General features: G+C 46.3%; 1 protein-coding gene across 4 annotated transcripts in view; it reads right to left on the bottom strand.

Annotated features, from left to right (window-relative positions):
• Window positions 1-24,301, bottom strand: part of TOM1L2 (target of myb1 like 2 membrane trafficking protein) — a 138,254-nt gene that overhangs the window by 60,384 nt on the left and 53,569 nt on the right. For all 4 annotated transcript variants that reach the window (XM_038763440.1, XM_038763441.1, XM_038763443.1 and 1 more), the window contains exons 2-4: window positions 18,772-18,856; window positions 10,976-11,054; window positions 3,467-3,616 (exon numbers count right to left, since the gene is read on the bottom strand). In XM_038763440.1, coding sequence (XP_038619368.1) covers window positions 3,467-3,616; window positions 10,976-11,054; window positions 18,772-18,856 — 314 coding nt within the window. The remainder of the gene's footprint in view (window positions 1-3,466; window positions 3,617-10,975; window positions 11,055-18,771; window positions 18,857-24,301) is intronic.

The raw sequence follows: 24,301 nt of genomic DNA, 5'->3' as shown, positions 1-24,301 counted from the left end.
AATTAACACGCCCATTCCCTGCCCACAACGAGCACACGGTCCAGACTGGGAGACAGACATTAATATATCTACGTAAGTAAATAAATACATTAAAGATATATATGTGAGTGTCGTGGGGCTGCGAAGGGGGAGATGAATGAAGGGAGCAAGTCAGGGTGACGTAGAAAGGAGTGGGAGGAGGGGGGGGGATCAGTCAACATGTTTACTAAATCTGCTGTATTGTACTCTCCCAAGTGCTTAGTACAGTCCTCTGCACACAGTAAGCGCTCAATAAATACCACCGATTGGCTGATCGATGCCCACATTTTGATCTTCTTTGTGCTTCAGTTACTCTGAGCTGCATCACGGTCAAGATAGCGTATGTGCCCCTCCTGTCTCCTTCACCTGGAGCTCCCCCCATCAGAGGACCAGGGGTGGGAAAAACTCGCTCTCAGCCCGATAAGCCCTTTTCCCACTCCAAACCCCGGCCACCGCCAAAATCTGGCTCCGACTCAGCTCGGCCCGTAAACGGCTGCTTCGCACCGAGTTTTCCAAACCCCTAAAGTCTGGTCACATCTTCTCTGTAGCTGTTAAACATTGCCAATGGCTCCTCCCACGACTCCACTCGCTTTTCCTTAGTCACAAAATAAAAACTTTTGGCATTCAGATGTTGCCAGGAGCAGTGGAGAATGCTGCAGCACTGCATGGTGACATCATCCTACTGCAGGGACAGGTCAGGTGAAATATCCTCAGTGGGCTTCACAGACTTACCACGCATTAATGCTGAGGTCTGGGCCGCCTGTCAAGCGCTTAACGTGTGTGGAGCACCGTACTAACAGCTGGGTTGGATACAAGCTAAACAGATCGGACATAGTGTTTTGTCCCAGGTGGGGCTCGCAGTTTTAAGAAGGGGAGGAGAACAGTCAGAGGTCATGGGTTCAAATCCCGGCTCTGCCAGTTGTCAGCTGTGTGACTTTGGGCAAGTCACTTAACTTCTCTGGGCCTCAGTTCCCTCCTCTGTCAAATGGGGATGAAGACTGTGAGCCCCTCGTGGGACAACCTGATCACCTTGTAATCCCCAGCGCTCAGAACAGTGCTTTGCACTTAGTAAGCGCTTAATAAATGCCATCATCATCAACAGGCATTGAATTTCCATTTTACAGACGAGAAAACCGAGGCCCAGAAAAGGGAGGCTACCCTCCCAAGGTCACGCAGCAGGGGCAGAGCCGGGCTGTGATCCCAGCTCCCCTGAATCCCAAGCCCAGGTGCTTTCCACGAGGCCAAACTGTCTGTGGATGGCCGAAGCCAGCCCAGAGCTGCTGAGGAATGAGAGGTCTCCGGGGGCTCCATCCGGCGACCACCCGTTTTCTCTATGACAACTGCCAGAAAGCCACCTAAACTGGGAAATGCACTACGGAATTTGTTGGTTCAGATGTTCCGGAAATTGGCGGGTTAGAGAGCAAAGGGTTTGGGCTTGTAACCAGAGAACACAATGGGTCAAGAGACTGAAAGGACAAACACTTAAAGAAAGGGTTCTCAAACCTCAGCAGGTAACAGTGTCCGCCATCACCCTCTGACAGTTTTTTGGCCTCTTCTTTCTACCTCCTCCTTAGAAATCCTTTTCTACACCCTCACCGGACCGGGCTGTCAGTTAGACAAAACCCTGTTCAAGGCAACGGGGGCCCGCGAGACCTGTCTGTCTCCCCCTTCTAGACGGTGAGCCCGTTGTTGGGTAGGGACCATCTCTATCTGTTGCCGACTTGTACTTCCCAAGCGCTTAGTACAGTGCTCTGCACACACTAAGCGCTCAATAAATACGACAATGAATGAATGAAAGCTGAAAATTCCATCCTAATATTAATAGGATGGAATTAATATTGATATTAATATAATAATATTATTAATATTAATATATCCTAATATATCCTAATAATAATAGTAATAATAAGCCCACTGTTGGGTAGGGACCGTCTCCATATGTTGCCAATTTGTACTTCCCAAGCGCTTAATACAGTGCTCTGCACACAGCAAGCGCTCAATAAATACGATTGATTGATTGACCTATTATAATAATGTATTGATATTAATGTAATTTATTTGTGGATGTATACTGATATCATCTCCCCCCCTAGACTGTGAGCTCGTTGCGGGCAGGGAAGGTGTCTGTTATACTGTACTCTCCCAAGTGCTTAGTGCAGTGCTTTGCACACGGTAAGCACTCAATAAACACAACTGAATAACACTGATTATTGACAATGATAATGATAAGCAGTGTGGTCTAGTGGATAGAGATCACTCTGGGGAGTCAGAAATACCTGGGTTCTCTTCACCACTTGTCTGCTGTGTAACCTTGGGCAAGTCATAGCTCTTTTCTGGGCCTCAGTTACCTCACCTGTAACATGGGGATCAAGACTGGGAGCCCCATGTGGGACAGGGACTGTGTCATACCCGAGTTGCTTGTATCCACCTCAATGCTTCATTCATTCAATCGTATATATTGAGCGCTTCCTGTGTGCAGAGCACTGTACTAAGCAGTTGGAAAGCACAGTTAGTAGAGTGCCTGCTATATAGGTAGGCACTTAAATACCACAATTATCATCATCGGTATTATTATTATAAATTGCAGTTTTGACACCTGTTTACATGTTTTGTTTGGTTGTCTGTCTCCCCCTTCTAGACTGTGAGCCCGTTGCTGGGTAAGGACCGTCTCTATATGTTGCCGACTTGCACTTCCCAAGCGCTTAGTACAGTGCTCTGCACTCAGTAAGTGCTCAATACAATTGAATTAATGAATGAATGGAATTTGTTAAGCACTTACCATGCGCCAAACACTATGCTAAGCCTTGGGGTACGTACCATACAATCTGATTGGACATAATCCCTGTCCCATAGGGAGCGCAGGGAAACACAGGGCAGAAGCAGGAGGAAGCTAGCTCCTCTCCAGGCTGTTTGGATTAGCCTTTCAAGTGCTTCACGATTACTTGAAAAGAAAGATTTGCGCCCTTACTCTGGCTACTTCTCATCTGGCAGAACCTTCCGGGTTCTTTCTGCACTCCCCTAATGGAGCTCAGCAGATTTCATCGCTCTCTCGAGCAGCACGGACACCAGAGCAGAGGCCAAGTCTGCCCAAGTCAGTCAGTTCCAGGAACGGGGAGTTAACTGGTGATGCAATGCCAGGAGTGGGAGTCCATTAAACACTTTGGTTTTATTGGGTAATATTAAACTCGAACTGGTTTTGAAATCATCTCTGCCTTAGCGTGATTAGAAAGAGCAAGGCTCCCAGTCCGTTTCCCGGACCGCCACACCACAGGCATGGAAGCAAACAATTCCTCCCACAGTTCCTGCGTCTGTCAGGGGGATAATCAGGTGGGGAGAGGGGAATAGTCCTAATTCTGGGGACACAATATAGCATCATTTGTGGTGCAGGGGAAAGGGTGGGAAGAGACACACAAACTGGAAAAAAAAAACCAAACAGCCCGAGACGCACCTGAATCAAAGCTAGAACTTTATCCTGGACAATGGTAGGAGGGTTAGTCTTGGGGGAGATGATTTTCACGAGGACGCCGTCTATGAAATCTCGATTTGCCACAAGGACGTGAAAGCGATGGCCACAGTTCTTCACGCAGGTCTCCAACACCTGATGTGGGGAATAAAAAGAAAGTCACCATGGGAGCCAACATCGGGCCTGAATGCGTGAATGGCGTTGTACTTTGAGGAAGGAGTCACTGGATATGGCTCTCTGCTGCCTTTCTGGATTCCGTGACACTCCCATTTCGTCTTCACTAGATCGCCTCCATTCTCTTCCTCATTTGTTCATTCAATCGTATTTACTGAGCGCTTACTGTGGGCAAATTACTGTACTAGGCACTTGGGAGAGTACAATATAACCATAAACATACACATTCCCTGCTCACAACAAGCTTTCTCCTCCAGAACCAAATCGAGCAGTTCAGTGCCTTCCCATAACCCGCACTTCAGTGGTCTGTCACCTCAAGGCTCTGCCACCTAAAACAAAAGCAGCATGGCCTAATCAATCAATCAATCAATCAATCGTATTTATTGAGAGCTTACTATGTGCAGAGCACTGTACTAATGTACTAATGGATAGAACATGAACCTGTGGGAATCAGAGGACGTGGGTTCTAATCCCAGCCCTGCTGCTTTCACTCACTCATTCAACAGTATTTACTGAGCGCTTACTGTGTGCACAACGCTGTACTAAGCACTTGGGAAAGGACAAGTCAACAATGCACAGTGACATTCCCTGCCAACAACAAGCTCACAGTCTACAAGTGGGGGAGACAGACATCAATACAAATAAATAAAATTATAGCTATGTACATAAGTGCTTTGGGGTTGGGAGGGGGGAAGAGCAAAGGGATAAATAAAATTATAGATATGTACATAAGTGCTTTGGGGTGGGAAGGGGGGAAGAGCAAAGTGAGCAAGTCAAGGCAACCCAGAAGGGAGTGGGAGATGAGCAAAAATAGGGCTTGGTCTGGGAAGGCCTCTTGGAGGAGATGTGCCGTCAATAAGAGATTTCTAGTATTTGTATTTGTTTGTATAAGCATGGATTTGTTACATGCTTACTATAGGTCAAACACCGTTCTAAGTACTGGGGTAGGTGCGGGTCGGTTTGGTTGGACACAGTCCCTGTCCCGCATGGGGGTCGCAGTTTAAATAGGAGGAAAAACAGGTACTGAATCCCACTGTATGTTGTATGTTTTATGTTTGTACAGTCTTCTAGACTGAGAGCCCACTGTTGGGTAGGGACCCTCTCTATATGTTGCCAACTTGTACTTCCCAAGCGCTTAGTACAGTGCTCTGCACACAGTAAGCACTCAATAAATACGATTGATTGATTGTATGTTGCATGTTTTATGTTTGTACAGTCTTCTAGACTGTGAGCCCACTGTTGGGTTGGGACCCTCTCTATATGTTGCCAACTTGTACTTCCCAAGCGCTTAGCACAGTGCTCTGCACACAGTAAGCGCTCAATAAATACGACTGAATGAATGAATAAGGCTTTGTCTGCCGTGTGACCCTGGGAAAGTAACATCACTTCTCTGTGCCTCATTTTCCTCATCTGGAAAATGGGGATTAAGACTGTGAGCCTCTTGTGGGACATGGACCGCATCCAACCTGATTAGCTTGTCTCTACTCCAGCGCTTAGTACAGTGCCTGGCAACATAGTAAGCGTTTAACACGTGGCTCAGCGGGAAGAGCCAGGGCTTCGGAGTCAGAGGTTCTTATCCCGCCTCCGCCACTTGTCTGCTGTGTGACCTCAGGCAAGTCACATCACTTCTCTGGGCCTCAGTTCCCTCATCTGTAAAATGGGGATTAAGACTGTGAGCCCCACGTGGGACAACCTGATTACCCTGTATCCACCCCAGCGCTTAGAACAGTGCTTGGTACATAGTAAGCGCTTAACAAATACCATTATTATTATTATTATTAACACATGCCATAAAAAAACCACCAAGACACAAGCAACTGGTTTGTAATTTAAATTCTAGGTTTGCGTGAAAGGGATAGCTGGTGTTTTAATGAAAGCAAGACAAACCAGCACATGTTGCATTGCCATTTTAACTTCTCACTTTGGGCCTTTGGGTTTGAAATGTCCAACGATGAGATACTGTCTCTAATACAAGCGGAAGCATATGCATTAACCAGTGAGTTACTGACTCTTCTACGTGCGAGTGCTTTCATAGGCATAATTGCCTCAGTAGCAAAAAACGGGCAACTGCACAGTATTTCCCTTTGACAAACTGCATATTCTTGGGACAGAGTTAAATGCCAATGTTAATGTGGCTTTCACTTCCCTCGCTCTCCGGTCCTCTTTTGCTCAGTGAATGAGAAATCAGGATTCACGAGAGAAGGGGACTGGGGGTAGGGGGAAGGACAGAGAGAAAGAGAGAGACACAGGATCTCTAACGAAGAAGGCTGCAATGAACACCAGAGAGGACGATAAGCTGGGCCTCAGCACAGGAGCTGACACGTTCTCTGAATTCAGGGTGAAAAATTAAGATTTCTCCATTTCCCAAACTAGGAAACACTCATCATATCCCCACAGTCTTAGGGAAAGTTTTATTTTTTTTTTTGAAAACTAATCAGCCTTCAAGAACTTTTAACAGCTGGCCAAACTTTAACTGGCCCTCCCTGAATGCCTTAGTAATAATGAATCGGCTGGCAGCGAACAGGAGAAACTTGAAAAAAAACCCAAAAAACCAATGCCATTGTTGTGGGGCCTAGTTTCCATCTTTATTCTTTCTTGTTCAAACTCAAACTTATTTGGAGCTTTGCCCTGACCTAGTTACCTTCCGGCCTGGACTGTTTAGGCTCATGCTAATCTGTATAGGTGTGATACAGGATAGCGAGGATTTGTCTATATATGAGAAAACCCCCCAAAACAACCCCACAACAAAAAGAGATTCTAAGAAATCACGAAGTGGCTCTAAATTGGAGCACTTATCCTTGCCTTCCTCAAACTGGAGTGGTTTGGCACTCCCACTTCTACATTCTGAAGTGTGCAGTTTCTCAAAAATTTCGCAGTTTTCAAAATGGTTTTCCACAGCCTCTGACCCTGTTTTCCTCAGCCACGCTACCGGGTTAAATGACTCTAATCTATTCCACCTTTAAGGTGTGACCACTTCCTTTAGGGTTTGCCCCACTGGCACTCAGGTACTCTCCCCACCTGGGGAGCCAATACTAGATTTCTAGTATTTGTATTTGTTTGTATAAGCATGTATTTGTTACATGCTTACTATATGTCAAACACTGTTCTAAGTACTGGGGTAGGTGCGGGTCGGTTTGGTTGGACACAGTCCCTGTCCCGCATGGGGGTCGCAGTTTAAATAGGAGGAAAAACAGGTATTGAATCCCACTGTATGTTGTATGTTTTATGTTTGTACATAAACACGCACACAAGGGTGTGGTGATGGGAAGGAGTGTGGGAACCAGCCCTCTGAGCTAGTACGACCGTCCTGCCTTCACAGTAAGAAGTCTTTTCTTCTTGGTTTGGATCGCAATGTCCTGACGGTAAGCCTAGATCCCAGAAACCACAGTTCACAAGTAGCCTGATGAACAGCAGTATGGTACAGTGGACAGGACAAGGCCCTGGGAGTCGAAGGTCATGGGTTCTAATCCCGGCTCTGCCACTTGTCGGCCGTGTGACTTTGGACAAGTCACTTCACTTCTCTGTGCCTCAGTTCCCTCATCCGTAAAGTGGGAATTGAGACCGCGAGCCCCATGTGGGACGGGGACTGTGTCCAACCTGATTCAACTGCCCATCACTTAGAACAGTGCTTGGCACATGGGAAGCACTTAATAAGTACAGGAATTATTATTATTTTTCCAACAGTGCATGTCCTCTAGATTGCAAGTCTGTTATGGGCAGGTAATGTGTCTGCTGTTGTATTGTACTCTCAGTACAGTCCTCTGCAAACAGTAAGCTCTCAATAAATATGACTGAATGAATGAATGCGGGCAGGTTATGCTGGACTCTAGAGCAGCGCCTTATTCACTGTGCCCCAATCTCATCTATCTCTCTGCTGATCCCGTTCCCCCGTCCTCCACCTGGCCTGGAATTCCCTCCCCCTCCATATATGCCAGACCACCGCTGTCTCCACCTTCAAAGCATTATTAAGGTCACGTCTCCTCCAAAAGGCCTTCCCCGATTAAGCACTCTGTTCCACCCTCCCTCTCACATCTACGTCGCCCATGTGACCTTTGATGGGACCTGTGACCTTTGGGCATTTGATATTCACCCCACAACCAACCCTGTAGGACTTTAAATCTTTGTATCTTTAAATTATATACTATAAATCACTTATTCATTCATATTACTACCCTTCTCCCCATCTAAACTCATTATGGACAGTGAATGGACCTACTAATTCTGTTGCAGTGCTTAGTGCTCTGCACACAGTAAGCACTCAATAAATACGATTGAATGAATCGTAGGCACTTAATAAATGCCAACGATTGCTTGACCCCCGGCCCACATCCTCCCCCTGGCCTGGAATGCCCTCCCTCCACACAACCGCCAAGCTAGCTCTCTTCCTCCCAATTGATCCCCCTTTTTCCTCTCCTCCTCCCCATCCCCCCCGCCCTACCTCCTTCCCCTCCCCACAGCACCTGTATATATGTTTGTACAGATTTATTATTCTATTTTACTTGTTCATATTTACTATTCTATTTATTTTGTTAATGATGTGCATCTAGCTTTATTTTTATTTATTCTGATGACTTGACACCTGTCCCCATGCTCTGTTTTGTTGTCCATCTCCCCCTTCTAGACTGTGAGCCTGCTGTTGGGTAGGAACTGTCTCTATATGTTGCCAACTTGTACTTCCCAAGTGCTTAGTACAGTGCTCTGCACACAGTAAGTGCTCAATAAATATGATTGAATTGAATGAATGAGTGGCTCTAAGTGCTATAGGGACCATCTCTATATGTTGCCAACTTGTACTTCCCAGGCGCTTAGTACAGTGCTCTGCACACATTAAGTGCTCAATAAATACAACTGAATGAACGAATGAATGCTATGGACACCTATACAGAGCACAGACTTGTGGACGTTAGGACAGATGAGTGAAACCGTCTATTAGGCCTTTCACAACTGAACTGCAAAAGTGGTGGGCTGAAAGGGTCCCTTTGGAGGGTTTCTAAATAATGCACTAACTAAAAGCAACCTGAGAGATGTAAGTGCCATCCTGATTTAACTTAATTTCTCACACGCTGGGTCAGAATTTGAGGGAGAGCCATTATGCTCCCTATTTCTTGTCAGAAGGTGATATGCCAACGCCATCTGTGACATTAAAACCCGCATCCACCAAAAAAAGGGAAGAGAAAATACCAAGTGAAATCTTTTTTTTCCTGTCTCAGGGCACTCAGAAATGCTCTTCTGTTCACAAAGGAAATGTTGCACATTTTCAGCCCTACATGGAAGACAATAAGCCTCACGCTTCAGTAACTCCCACCGATTCGCTGTGCCTCAGGACCTAGGCCGATCCGTGGTTTCTCTTGTTCTATTATCTAGGCAGTTCTTAGATTATGGATAGGTGAAGTGTGATCTGCACTTTTCCAAAAGGCCCGGACTTCTACGAGGGAGGCTTGGGTGAAGAATGGGAAGGGACGACATCCAATTATCAATCAATCAATCAATTTTATTTATTGAGCGCTTACTGTGTGCAGAGCACTGTACTAAGCGCTTGGGAAGTCCAAGTTGGCAACATATAGGGACAGTCCCTACCCAACAGTGGGCTCACAGTCTAGAAGGGGGAGACAGAGAACAAAACGAAACATACTAACAAAATAAAATAAATAGAATAGATATGTACAAGTAAAATAAATAATATATATGTATATATGTTTGTACTTATTTATTACTCTATTTATTTATTTATTTTACTTGTACATATCTATTCTATTTATTTTATTTTGTTAGTATGTTTGGTTTTGTTCTCTGTCACCCCCTTTTAGACTGTGAGCCCACTGTTGGGTAGGGACTGTCTCTGTATGTTGCCGATTTGTACTTCCCAAGCGCTTAGTACAGTGCTCTGCACATAGTAAGCGCTCAATAAATACGATTGATGATGATGATGATGATAAATAAATAGAGTAATAAATATGTATTCACACACTTCCCTGGCGGGCCAGTGGGCAGCTTGAATTTTTTTTTTTTCGGAGGTGGGGGAAGAGAAAAGAGTCACAGCCAATTGGGTAGGGACCGTCTCTATATGTGGCCAACCTGGACTTCCCGAGTGCTTAGTACAGTGCTCTGAACACAGTAAGCGCTCAATAAATACGATTGAATGAATGAATGGAGCTCCGTCTTGATTCAGATCCGGCCCTAGCCCACCTCAAGCGATACTACCAACTCCCGGGTGTCCTGTCCTGAATACTCTATCCAGTTGTCTGGCACTTTGGAAAACTGCCTGACCATCTGGGCGGCAGCTTGATCCTAGTGTTGACAGCACAGGCCCGGGAGCAGGAAGACTCGGGTCCTAATCCCGGCTCTGCCACTTGTCTGTGGTGTGACCTTGGGCAAGTCACCTCACTGCTCTGGCCCTCGGTTACCTCATCTGTGAAACAGGTGGGACAGGGACAGTGTCCAACCTGATTAGCTTGTTTCTAGTCCCATGTCTGGCACCTAGTAAGCCCTTAAATACCATAAGAAAAAAAAGCAATGATAAAATGACCTGTCAAGAGACACTTCCTTGACTAATAAATATCAACCCCATCTTTCTGAGCAGGAAACCAACAATGCAAAGGAATTTGAGGCTATTTCTCCATCGCAGAGCAAACTGGAAGGGGGGTCAAGCTAAGACCCACGAATTGGGACCTCACTGACCATTAGGGTATTGTTAGTTTTGTTTTTGTGGTATTTGTTAAACGCTTACTCTGTGCCAGGCACTGTCCTAAGCACTGGGGAAGATACAATCAGGTTGGACATAGTCCAGGTCCCACATGGGGCTCACTGTCTTTACCCCCATTTTACTGATGAGGCAAATGAGTCTCAGAGAAGTTAAGTGACTTCCCCAAGGTTACACACACCAGTAAGACCAATCCGCTGGCCAACCACTGACATCAAGTGGCATCAAGTAGGAGAAGCAGTGTGGCTCAGTGGAAAGAGCCCGGGCTTCGGAGTCAGAGGTCATCGGTTCAAATCCCAGCTCCGCCAATTGTCAGCTGTGTGACTCTGGGCAAGTCCCTTAACTTCTCTGGGCCTCAGTTCCCTCATCTGTAAAATGGGGATGAAGACTGTGAGCCCCCCGTGGGACAACCTGATCACCTTGTAACCCCCCAGCGCTTAGAACAGTGCTTTGCACATAGTAGGAACTTAATAAATGCCATTATTATTATTATTATTATCAAGTGGAAAACTATCCAAACCACCAGAGAGAAGGTTGACATTCCCCTGGAGCAACGGAAAAGCCTAATTAGGTATTCCTTTCCAAGGAACTTTCTTGTCTCTGTGGAGAGCGACACTCACCGTTAATGCCAGCATCACTTCCCTGTAGTTTTTGTTTCCATTGAGCCTTTTCTTCAGGGCCCGAATAGCATCCTTAGGACTGAAGGAAAACATATTTAAAACAAACACCAACAAAGCCTAAAAAATATTCTAAGAAATCGTACCCCCTTCCCGCCCAGAACCATACACACAATCACACAACACACACCATTTTCTCTTTTTCCTTAAGGGAGAGGAATCAGAGGGCAAAATGACATACTTAGAGGTTCATTTAGAACCTGTCTCGACTACCTCAACCTGGTTTGCTGTTTCTTTTTACTATTTGCCACTGGGAAACGTCGCAGGGCTGTGGAGAGAGCAATGGCCTGGGAGTAAGAGGACCTGGGTTCTCATCACAGTTCGAGACCTCGGGCAAGTCACTTCACTTCTCTGCCTCAGATTCCTCATCTGTAAAATGGGTAATAAATCCTACTCCTTCCCACTTGGTGAGTCCTCCACAGGGCAGGGACTGGGTCCAATCTGATTATCTTCTACCTACCCCAGCACTTAGCATTCATTCAACCGTATTTATTGAGCGCTTACTGTGTGCAGAGCACTGTACTAAGCGCTTGGGAAGTACAAGTTGGCTACATACAGAGACGGTCCCTACCCAACAACGGGCTCACACTTAGCATAATGCTTGGCACAGACTAGGAGAAGCAGTGTGGCTTAGTAAAAATATCACAGGCCTGGGAATCAGAGGACCCTGAGTTCTAATCCTGGCGCCGCCACGTGCCTGCTGTGTGACCTTGGGCAGGTCATCATCATCATCAATCGTATTTATTGAGCGCTTACTATGTGCAGAGCACTGTACTAAGCGCTTGGGAAGTACAAATTGGCAACATATAGAGACAGTCCCTACCCAACAGTGGGCTCACAGTCTAAAAGGGGGAGACAGAGAACAAAACCAAACATACTAACAAAATAAAATAAATAGAACAGATAAGTACAAGTAAAATAAATAAATAAATAGAGTAATAAATACGTACAAACATATATACATACATACAGGTGCTGTGGGGAAGGGAAGGAGGTAAGATGGGGGGGATAGAGAGGGGGATGAGGGGGAGAGGAAGGAAGGGGCTCAGTCTGGGAAGGCCTCCTGGAGGAGGTGAGCTCTCAGTAGGGCCTCAGTAGGTCATTTCACTTCTCTGTGCCTTAGTTCCCTCATCTGTACAATGGGGATTCAATACCTGTTCTCCCTCCTACTTTGACTGGGAGGCCTGGTTGGGACGGGGACTATGTCTGACCTGGCTGACTTGCACCTACCCCACCATTTAGAATAGTGCTTGACACAGAGTGAGCGCTTAATGAATGCCACAATTATTATTATTACATAATAAGCGCTTAATAAGTACCATAACACTTAGTTGTTATTTCTTGAGTTTTTCAAGGTTGGGCATGTACAAATCACGCCCGAAACACAGAACCTGCACTCCTCTACAGGAGCTTATATCGACAGGCAGCAAGATATTCATTTATTCATTCGATCATATTTATCGAGCGCTTACTGTGTGCAAAGCACTGTACCAAGTGCTCTCTCACACACTCAGTACAGATACGGTATCTCCTAGAAATAAAGCACAAATACAGATCCCTTAACTCTCTCTATTTTCAGAAAAATTAACTTCGTCTTCAGCTTTTCATTTCGGTTTGTGGTTTGACTGGCAAAATTGAATAGATCTGAGGGGATACCAAGGGGGAAAAAACGTCTTCTAGACAAAAAGTCAGATTTTCTTACAGGTTTAGGCACTTTTGCAGAGCTTTAGAATTTTTCAAATGGCAAAGGGTGTACAAGTATGACAACAGTAGGGTGAAATCCCCAATCAGAAAATAGCTCTGTGGTTTCAGGCTCCATAAGGTAATCACTTCGCCAGTGTCGGGGGGAGAAGCCGGGTTAGCAGGAGAGCTGGAGGAAGGGGCAGTGGAAAAACTTCCAGGAAACGTATCATTGCCGGAGAACGACACCCAGATTAAACAATCAATCAATCAATCGCATTTATTGAGCACTTACTGTGTGCAGAGCACTGTACTAAGTGCTTGGGAAGTACAAGTTGGCAACATATAGAGACAGTCCCTACCCAACAGTGGGCTCACAGTCTAAAAGGGGGAGACAGAGAACAAAACCAAACATACTAACAAAATAAAATAAATAGAATAGATATGTACAAGTAAAATAAATAGAGTAATAAATATGTACAAATATATATACACATATAAACAGAAGGGTGTGCAACAGATGTGATGAAGAGGCTAGACAGATTCCAAATTACTTTTGTTGCAGAGAGAGGTCACAGTGGCTGAATCAGATCGTGGCAACCCCCTTCTAGACTGTGAGCCCCTTTGCTGGGTAGGGACCGTCTCTATATGTTGCCAACTTGTACTTCCCAAGCGCTTAGTACAGTGCTCTGCACACAGTAAGCGCTCAATAAATATGATTGAATGAATGAATGAATGACTGCAGTTTATCGATAGATTGTCGGGACCTGGTGGAATCCATCTAACACTTCTCGAGAAGCTACGAGGGTGAGTTGCAAAAGTTCTGGGGAGGGTGTGTCGTCCTGACAAACAGCCTTCATATTCAAAGGTTGTTGGACGGTCGGTGTGACTCCCACTGTAATATTATTAATGGGATTTATTAAGTGCTGCTAAGTGCTGAGGTGGAGACCAGATAAATCAGATGAGGCCCAGTCCTGTCTCTCACAATCTAAGAGGGCGGAAGGGTAAGCATCTTATCCCCATACTACAGATGAGGAAACTGAGGCTCAGAAAGGCTGAGTGACTTGACCAAGGTAACCCAGCAGGCTGGTGGCAGAGCTGGGATCTGAACCCAGGTTCCTGACTTCCAGACTTATGTTGTTTCCACTAGGCTACACTGCCTTTCTATAAGAAGGGTTCCACAGAGGAAACTGGAGGCTATATAATAATAATGGCATTTATTAAGCGCTTACTATGTGCAAAGCACTGTTCTAAGCGCTGGGGAGGTTACAAGGTGATCAGATTGTCCCACGGGGGGCTCACAGTCTTCATCCCATTTTACAGATGAGGGACCTGAGGCCCAGAGAAGTGAAGCGACTTGCCCAAAGTCACACAGCTGACAATTGGCAGAGCTGGGATTTGAACCCATGACCTCTGACTCCAAAGCCCCTGCTCTTGCCACTGAGCCACGCTGCTTCTCCAACTATATGTTGGTCATTTGTTCATTCAATCGTATTTATTGAGCGCTTACGGAGTGCAAAGCACCGTACTAAGAGTACAATATAACAATAAACAGACACATTCCCTGATCACAACGATGGTCGATTTCAGTTTCCTCTCTGACAAATTAGTAGAATAATTAAGTTTACGATCTGTGAGCGCTAAGAAAAACACAATCTGTTGACAAAAAACAACATGATTTTTGGAAAGGGGAATTATGGCTCACTAGTCTGTAAGTTCTACAGGAATGTGGACAGAGAATAATAATAATTATGGTACTTGCTCAGGGCTTACTATGTGCCAAGCACTATTCTAAGTGCTGGGGTAAATAAAAGTTAATCAAGTTGGATACAGTCCCTGTCCCACATGGGGCTCACACTCTTAATCCCCATTTTACAGATGAGGGAACTGAGGCTAAAAGATGTGACAATAATAATAATAATAATGGTATTTGTTAAGCGCTCACTATGTGCAAAGCACTGTTCTAAGTGCTGGGGGGATACAAGGTGATCAGGTTGTCCCACGGGGGGCTCACAATCTTAATCCCCATTTTCCAGATGAGGGAACTGAGGCCCAGAGAAGTGAAGTGACTTACCCAAGATCACACAGCAGACATGTGGTGGAGCCAACACTAAAACCCACGACCTCTGACTTCTAAGCCCGTGCTCTTTCCACTAAGCCATGCTGCTTCTAAAATGGGGATGGAGACTGTAAGCCCCATGTGGGTCAATCAATCAATCAATCAATCAATCGGATTTATTGAGCGCTTACTGTGTGCAGAGCACTGTACTAAGCCCTTGGGAAGTACAAGTTGGCAACATATAGAGACGGTTCCTACCCAACAGAGGGCTCAGGGACTGTGTCCAACCTGAGTTACTTGTATCTACCCCAGCGCTTATTACAGTGCTTGGCACATAGTAAGCACTCAACAAATACCACAATTGTTACTACTACTGTCACTAAATCACTGACTACCATCCGGATTGGCTTCCTCACCCTCACACCTCCACCAAAGCTCCCTGCTTTCTGGCTTCACCTACCACCTCACCCCATTATTTCAGTTTCGACCCATTCTTTATTGTTATGCGGCTCGCGGAACAGGAAAACATGAACATCAAAGAGGGAAGCCAAATATCCGGTGGCCGCTTTCGGAGGGAAAAACACCCAAAACCAAAAACACAGGTCAAACAGACCTATAATAACTGTGGTACTTGCTAAGAGCTCACTATGGACCGGACTATAGACTAAGTGCTGGGGTGGAGGCAATTAGAACAGAGACAATCCCTGTCCCACGTGGCGTCCAGTCTACGGGTAAGTCAGCAGGTATTTATTTCCCATTTTACACACGAGGAAGCAGACACAGAGACGACAGGTGACTCGCTCAATGTCTGACCGGTCTACCGGTCTAACCCACATAATGACAGTTCTTACGTTATTATCTAACAGTGTAATGATTCCATGGTTTTGAAAAGGCTGGCCTACTTAGAGCTGAACCAGAGGCAGACAAAAACAACGCAGGCTCTGAGAAAAACAAATATATTCACAAGGCACTTCTCACCCCCTCTGGTTTACAATTCATCCTCAGGTTTATTGGTTATCTTGCTCCAGGAGAATTTTTTCCTGGGTATGATTATAATGAAAAATATTCATGAAAACAGATACGGGAGGAGATGGATCCTTCCCCACTGCTTTCAAGCATGTTTACATATCCCCATCTAAAAAAAAAAAAACCAAAAACAATCCTTCCCTGGCCCCGGCTCCCCCCACCATGCCTCTCCAGACCCTGTGAGCGAGTTATCTACACCCACCTCTCCTTCAGTTTTTTCTTTGATCCTCCCATATGGCTTCACCTCCTTTCATTCCAAGGAAACTGCCCCTTCTAAGGTCACTAATGACCTCCTTCTTGCCAAATCCAACAGCCTCTACTCCATCCTAATCCTCCTCGACACCGTGGACCACCCCATTTCCCTCTGAAACATTATCTCCTTGGCTGACATTGTCCTCTCCTGCTTCTCCTCCTAAATTGCTGGCCGCTCCTTCTCAACCTCTTGTTTGGACTCCTCCTCTGCCTCTCACCCTCTAACTGTAGGAGTCCCTCGAGCCTCAGTCCTGGGTCTCCTCCTATTCTCTATCTACACCCACTCCCTTGGAGAACTCATTCACTCCCATGTCTTCATCTAACACATCTACATAGATGCTTCCCAAATCTATCCCTCCAGCCCTGACTGTTCTCCTTCTCTGCAGTCCCCCATTTCCTCCGGCCCTCAGAGTATCTCTACTTAGATGTCCCGCTGAAACCTCAAACATGTCCAAAACGGACCTCTTTATCTTCCTACCCAAATCCAGTCTTCCACACCAATTAATCAATCAATCAATCGTATTTATTGAGCGCTTACTGTGTGCAGAGCATTGTACTAAGCACTTGGGAAGTAGAAGTTGGCAACATATAGACAGTCCCTACCCAAGTGGGCTCACAGTCTAAAAGGGGGAGACAGAGAACAAAACCAAACATACTAACAAAATAAATAGAATAGATATGTACAAGTAAAATAAATAAATAAATAAATAAATATAGTAATAAATATGTACAAACATATATACATATATACAGGTGCTGTGGGGAAGGGAAGAAGGTAAGATGAGGGGGATGAAGAGGGGGACGAGGGGGAGAGGAAGGAAGGGGACTATCCTCCCTGTCTCACAAGCCCCTAATCTTGGCATTATCCTCGATTCATCCCTCTCATTCAACGCACATAGTCAAACTTTCACCAGTAAATTCTACCTTCACAATATCACTAAAATCTGCCCTTCCCTCTCCACCCAAACTGCTACTGTGCAGATCCAAGCACTTGTATCAGGAGAAGCAGCGTGGCTCAGTGGAAAGAGCCCGGGCTTTGGAGTCAGAGGTCATGGGCTCAAATTCCAGCTCTGCCAACTGTCAGCTGTGTGACTTTGGGCAAGTCACTTCACTTCTCTGTGCCTCAGTTACCTCATCTGTAAAATGGGGATTAAAACTGGGAGCCCCCCGTGGGACAACCTGATCACCTTGTAACCTCCCTAGTGCTTAGAACAGTGCTTTGCACATAGTAAGTGCTTAACAAATATTATTATTATTGTATCCTGCCTTGACTACTGCATTAGCCTCCTACCTCTCCCCACTGTGGTCCTTACTTCACTCTGCTACCCACATCATATTTCTAAAAAAGCATTCGGTTCATATCTTCCAACCTTGCAAAAACCTCCGGTAGTTGCCCATCTACTTCTGGTTTGGAGACCCCTTACCATCGGCTTTAAAGCATTCAATCAGCTCAACCCCTCCTTCCTTACACCAGTACTTTCTCACACACTCACTCTTATAACACCAACCTCCTCATTGCATCCTGATCTCATCTATCTCGCCACTAACCCCTCGCCCCCATCCTGTCTCTGGTGTGGAATTTTTCCCTGTTCATATACAAAAGACCATCGTCCTCCCCACTTTTATTCCCTGATTAAAGTCTCCTCCAAGAAGCCTTCCCCGACTAGCCCCTCATTTCCCCTCCTCCCTCTTCCTTGCATGACCTATGCATGTGGATCTGAACCCCTTAGGCACTTGATATTCACCCTGCCCTCTCCACTTAGGTACAGATCTATCATTTATTTTAATGTTTATCTGCACCTCTAGACTGTAAGCTCCTTGTGGGCAGGGAACATGTCTCCCAACTCTCTGTAAAATGGGGATTAAGACTGTGAGCCCCATGTGGGACAGGGACTCTGTCCAACCTTATTAGCTTGTATCTACCTGAGCTCTTAGAACAGTGCTTGACACATAATAAGTGCTTAACAAATACCATCATCATCATCACTTGCCCATGTGTTTAGTACAGTGCTCTGCACACAGTTAGCATTCAGTGTCCATCAGTGACTGATAACCTAGAACTTGGAACAGAATAAACAACAATGGAAATTCAAAAAGCAAGCCCCTAAAGCGATTGGAAAACAATCCACAAATTTTATATTGTAAAATATTTACATTAATGTCTGTCTCCCCTCTAGACCATAAGCTCATAGTTGGCAGGGAACGTGACTACCAGCTCTGTTGTACTGTATTCTCCGAAGCGCTTAGTACTGTGCTTTGCACACAGAAAACGCTCAATAAATACCACTGATGATGACGAAAGACAAATATCACATTATGAATACGAAAAAAGAGGACACTTGGCAGGAGAGTGGGGGAGAGGAAGGGGGAGAGAAGCAGCATGGTATAGTGGATACAGCACGGGCTTGAGAGCCAGAAGGTCATGGGTTCTAATCCCAGCTCCACCACTTGCCTGCAGATGAAGGGAAAAGAGAGAGGACGGAGGAAAGGAAGAAAAGGGGAGGAAGAGAAAGAAGGAAAAGTGACTTTGGGCAAGTTACTTCACTTCTCTGGGCTTCAGTTCCCTCATCTGTAAAATGGGTATTAAGACTGTGAGCCCCACGTGAGATATGGGCTGTGCCCAACCTGATCAGCTTGTACCTTCCCTGAGGCTTAGTACCGTGTCTGGCACATAGTAAGCACCTAAATACCATTTTTAAAAAAAAGGGAGAAGAGTACATACCCTTCCTCTGTCTCGTTGATAATGTCACAGATTTCCATATTAAGTGTCCAGTCTTCACTCTGCAGGGAGCCATCGGTAGCTTTTTCTGTGAATAGAAAAGAAACTTTCAGATCCCCCCTTAAATAAATGTTCCAGAGATGTCCAATTGTCCAAGGGAAGTGAAGCAAGTGGTTTTGCCCCCAGCAGGGCAACAAACAGTCAGGACTGAAGGTCTTTCCTTGTTTCAAAGTTGCCAAGGAATTTAGTGTCACTATGTACTGCATTAAGAAGGGTACGGAGATTCTCAGGCTTTGGCCTCAAAGGGAAGATGTCCTACGGCATGGACAAAGATCGGAGAATACAATCCCCATTCACTCTCCCGACCCAGATTCAGAAGATGAAGGCATGAAGGGAGATGTCAGAAGTCAACTTCAATCATTTGAAGGGCTTATTTTGAATGACGGAATGAAGATCCAACTTTATATTTTGTCCTCCCTTTGTACCGGGCAAAGGTAGAATTCAGCTCCTTTATTGGTACATTCGAAATTGCTTGAAATAGCATCATTTCCTTTTCTGCACCTCACCCCTCTGCTTTGCCGCTTTCCCTTGTGGTCAGGGAAGGAGCATGGCCTAGTGGGTGGAGCATGAGCCTGGGAATGAGAAGGACCGGGGTTCTAATTCCGGATCTGCCGCTTATCTGCTGTGTGACCTTGGGCAAGTCACTTCATGGCCCTATGGCTCAGTTACCTCTTCTGCAAAATGGAGCTCTTGTGGGATTCCACCATCTTAATCTCCATTTTGCAGATGAGGTAACTGAGGCACAGAGACATGAACTGAGGTAACAGACGTGAAACGTGTCCAATCTGATTAGCTTCTATCTACCCCAATGATTAACGCGGCGTTGGCACATACTGAGTGCTTAACAAATACCATAAAAAAGGAAGATGTCGGAACAAGCGAGTGCTGCCAAGCACGGAGCTACGTGTCGGGTTTAATACAGGGTACTCAAGTCTCACAGAACAAGTAGGAAAAACACGTACTGAATCCCCACTTTGCAGTTGAGGGAACCGAGGCACAGAGAAGTGAAGGGCTTGCCCAAGTGGCAGGGGCAGGATTAGAACCCAGGTCTTCTGACTCTCAGGGCCATGCTCTTTCCACCAGACCACACTGTTTCCCAACGTGAGCAATATAAAGAACAGGACGGTGTTTGACTGGTGGGAGAGATTAGTCCTTGGGTTCCTCATGGCCCCAGCCATGGCCGTCTCTTGGACAAAACCATCACAACCTCCCGAGGTACTAACTGTTGGAAGTAAGCGTTGTTACAGGGCCCGTACGGCCTACTTGGGAAGAGCTTGGGCCTGGGTTCTAATCCCCGGCTCTGCCGCTAGCTTGCTGTGTGAGTCTGGGCAAGAAACTGAACTTGCCCGTGTCTTGGTTTCCTCATCTGCAAAATGGGGGTGCAATATCCGTCGTCCTTCCCACTTCGACTGTGAGCCCCATGTGGGACAGGGACTCCGTCCAACCTGGGACGTTTAGCACAGTGCTTGGCCCATAGTTACGTGCTTAACCAATACCACTATTATTACTATCATCTGCACAGTCCACATTTGTGCAGGGAGCGACAGCTTTATTATCTCACAGAAGGGCAAAGGGTAACCACATTTGCATCCGGATTTGGGGGGCCCGGAGGGTCTCAGTGGGGTCCCTTCAAGTCCCCATTCTCTGCTGAGCTCCCCGAGAGCAGTCACCATAGTTACCGCTTAGATTCGGCACTGACTCTGGGCTAAGCATTGGGCTGAGCGCCTGGGTTGAAGCCAGCAAGACTCAATGGCCAAGAGGGAGGGAGAGAGGCGGGGATCTTTCCCCCGACTTGACAGATGAGGGCAATGAGGCCCAGAGCGGTGAGGTAAAGTGACAGGCCCAATGTCACACAGGCCTAGGAGTCAGGAGGATCTGGGTTCTAATCCTGGATCCACCACTCGTCTGCTGTGTGACCTCGGGCGAGTTACTTCACTTCCCCGGGCCTCAGTTCCCTCATCTGCAAAAATTAAGATTGTGGGTCCCCTGTGGGACATGGATTATGTCCAATCTGATTAGCTTGTATCTACCCAGCACTTAGTATAGTGCCTGGCACAAAGTGCTTAACAAATACCATCTGAAAATGTCAGGATGGGGAGCTATTTCACAACATATAATATTAATAATAATGGCATTAGTTAAGATGGGGAGCCTGAAGTCCCCATCTGGGAACTGGATGATATTACACCAGTCCATCTTTTTACAAGGATGTGTATGAACAAAGCCCCAATTCCCGAGCTGAAGGCTTCAGTATTCCAGCCCAACGGAAGGCCCAACTTTTAAATTAGATATATTCCCCCTCCTTGGATTGGCAGCAGACACATAATGAGATTTAGCAATTGGCCACAGTGGTTAATTCATATAGGTGAACAATGCTGGGGATACGGGCCTCTCGCAGAGGCAGATGGCAACAGAAAAAGATGACTATTCCTGTCCCACTCTATAATTATTTCAATAACCTATTTGAGTAACAAAATAGAAAGTTGTCTGTCTTTGTAGACGGTGCCCTTGGTAATCAAAGAGGGTGGCATAGGTAGGGTTATTTTTAGAGCAGGTACTGATCCCGTCTCCCCCTTTTAGACTGTGTCTCCCCCTTTTAGACTGTGAGCCCACTGTTGGGTAGGGACTGTCTCTATGTGTTGCCAACTTGTACTTCCCAAGCGCTTAGTACAGTGCTCTGCACACAGTAGGCGCTCAATAAATACGATTGATGATGATGATGATGAACCCGTAAGCTGCAACTGTATGGATGTGGCTGGCTGGTTATCCCTCTGATTTTCTTACCCACCTCCTCCCGCCCAAAGGTCCACAGAGAGGGCACCGTAGTCTGGGCCCTGAGAAGCAGCATGGACTAGTGGAAAGAACACAGACCTGACAGTCGAGGACCTGGGTTCCAATTCCAGCCCTGCCACTTGCTTGCTGTGTGACCTTGGGCAAGCCACTTCACTTCTCTGTGCCTCAGCTGTCTTAATAATAACAATAATAATAATAATCATCATCAATCGTATTTATTGAGCGCTTACTATGTGCAGAGCACTTTACCAAGCGCTTGGGAAGTCCAAGTTGGCAACATATAGAGACAGCCCCTACCCAACAGTGGGCTCACAGTCTAAAAGGGGGAGACAGAGAACAAAACCAAACATACTAACAAAATAAAATAAGTAGAATAGATATGTACAAATAAAATAAATAAATAAATAGAGTAATAAATATGTACAAACATATATACATATATACAGGTGCTGTGGGGAAGGGAAGGAGGTAAGATGGGGGGATGGAGAGGGGGACGAGGGGGAGAGGAAGGAAGGGGCTCAGTCTGGGAAGGCCTCCTGGAGGAGGTGAGCTCTCAGCAGGGCCTTGAAGGGAGGAAAAGAGCTAGTTATTGTATTTGTTAAGCACTATGTGCCAGGCACTGGACTAAGCACTGGGGTGGAGATGAGCTAATTGGGTTGGACGCACTCCCCGTCCCACTTGGGGCTCCCATTTTCAATCCCCATTTTACAGATGAGGTAACTGAGGCACATGTTCCTCCTCCTACTTAGAGCGTGAGCCCCATGAGGGACAGAGGCTGTGTCCAACCTAACTTGTACGTACCCCAGTACTTAGGACTGTGCTTGACCCCAGTACTTAGGACTGTGCTTGACACACAGTAAGTGCTTTCTATTCTATTTATTTTATTTTGTTAATATGTTTTGTCTTGTTGTCTGTCTCCCCCTTCTATCATCATCATCATCAATCGTATTTATTGAGCGCTTACTATGTGCAGAGCATTGTACTAAGCGCTTGGGAAGTACAAATTGGCAACATATAGAGACAGTCCCTACCCAACAGTGGGCTCACAGTCTAGAAGGGGGAGACAGAGAACAAAACCAAACATACTAACAAAATAAAATAAATAGAATAGATATGTACAAATAAAATAAATAGAGTAAAAAAAATGTACAAACATATATACATATATACAGGTGCTGTGGGGAAGGGAAGGAGGTAAGATGGGGGGGATGGAGAGGGGGACGAGGGGGAGAGGAAGGAAGGGGCTCAGCCTGGGAAGGCCTCCTGGAGGAGGTGAGCTCTCAGCCGGGCCTTGAAGGGAGGAAGAGAGCTAGCTTGGCGGACGGGCAGAGGGAGGGCATTCCAGGCCCGGGGGATGACGTGGGCCGGGGGTCGATGGCGGGACAGGCAAGAACGAGGTACGGTGAGGAGATCAGCGGTGGAGGAGCGGAGGGTGCGGGCTGGGATGATTGTTCGCTGCATGGTGAAGGCTGATGGGATGGGGGCCTTGACACAATCTCAGGCAACAGGTGAGTCCGGGGAAGGGGCTTCTAGACTGTAAGCCCACTGTTGGGTAGGGACCATCGCTATATGTTGCCAACTTGTACTTCCCAAGTGCTTAGTACAGTGCTCTGCACACAGTAAGCGCTCAATAAATACGACTGAATGAATGAATGAACAAATACCACTAAAACATCAAAAAAGGAGAGGGTAATCAGGGGACTGAGCGGCTGCTCCGACTGAGCCCATCTCCAAATCCCGCCTGCCCCGTCTCGGCCCAAGGGTCTTCGGGGTCGGCCACCGGCCCCGGACGGGCGAGTGAACTGGGAGCGGGAGGACAATGAGACCGCTGTCCTTCGGCTGTGGAAAATTCCACTTGATTGGCACTGACCCCTGCAAGTGAATACGAACAAACGAGCTGAGGGCAGCAGGGGTGGATTCTGCGGATCTGCCGGAGGGAACTGGGAGCGAAGGAGAAGAGATTTTGGTTTGGTTCTTGGAAGCAGGAAGGCCTAGTGGAAAGAGCACGGGCCTGAGAAGCAGAGGACCTCGGTTCTAATCCTGGCTCTGACTCTTGTCTGCAAATCACTCAATAATACCAGTAACAACAATTGGGGTATGTGTCCATTCACTCAGTCGTACCTGAGCGCTTACAGTATGCAAAGCACTGTACTAAGCACTTGGGAGAGTACAATATAACGATAAAAAGACACGTTCCCCCTTTTAGACTGTGAGCCCACTGTTGGGTAGGGACTGTCTCTATATGTTGCCAACTTGTACTTCCCAAGCAGTTAGTACAGTGCTCTGCACACAGTAAGCGCTCAATAAATACGACTGATGATATGATGATGATGTTCCCTGCCCACAACGAGTGCTTACTATGTGCCAGGCACTGTACTAAGCACTAGGGTGGATACAAGCAAATTAAGTCGGACACTTTCCCTGTCCCAGATCTTAATCCTCTTTTTACAGATGAGGTAACTGAGGTACAGAGAAGTGAAGTGACTTGTCCAAGTTCCCACTGCTGACAAGTGGCAGAGCCAGAATTAGAACCCAGGTCCTTATGACTTCGAGGCCCATGCCCTATCCACACTGCTTCTCTGTGCCTCAGTTCTCCCTCCTATTTAGACTGTGAGCCCCATGGGGGACACGGACTGTGTCCAACCTCATTAATTTGTATATAAGCCAGTGCTTAGAACAG

The sequence above is a fragment of the Tachyglossus aculeatus genome, chromosome 21, assembly GCF_015852505.1.
Source record: "Tachyglossus aculeatus isolate mTacAcu1 chromosome 21, mTacAcu1.pri, whole genome shotgun sequence".
Lineage (NCBI taxonomy): Eukaryota > Metazoa > Chordata > Mammalia > Monotremata > Tachyglossidae > Tachyglossus > Tachyglossus aculeatus.
This window is presented reverse-complemented; position numbering and strand designations above follow the sequence as displayed.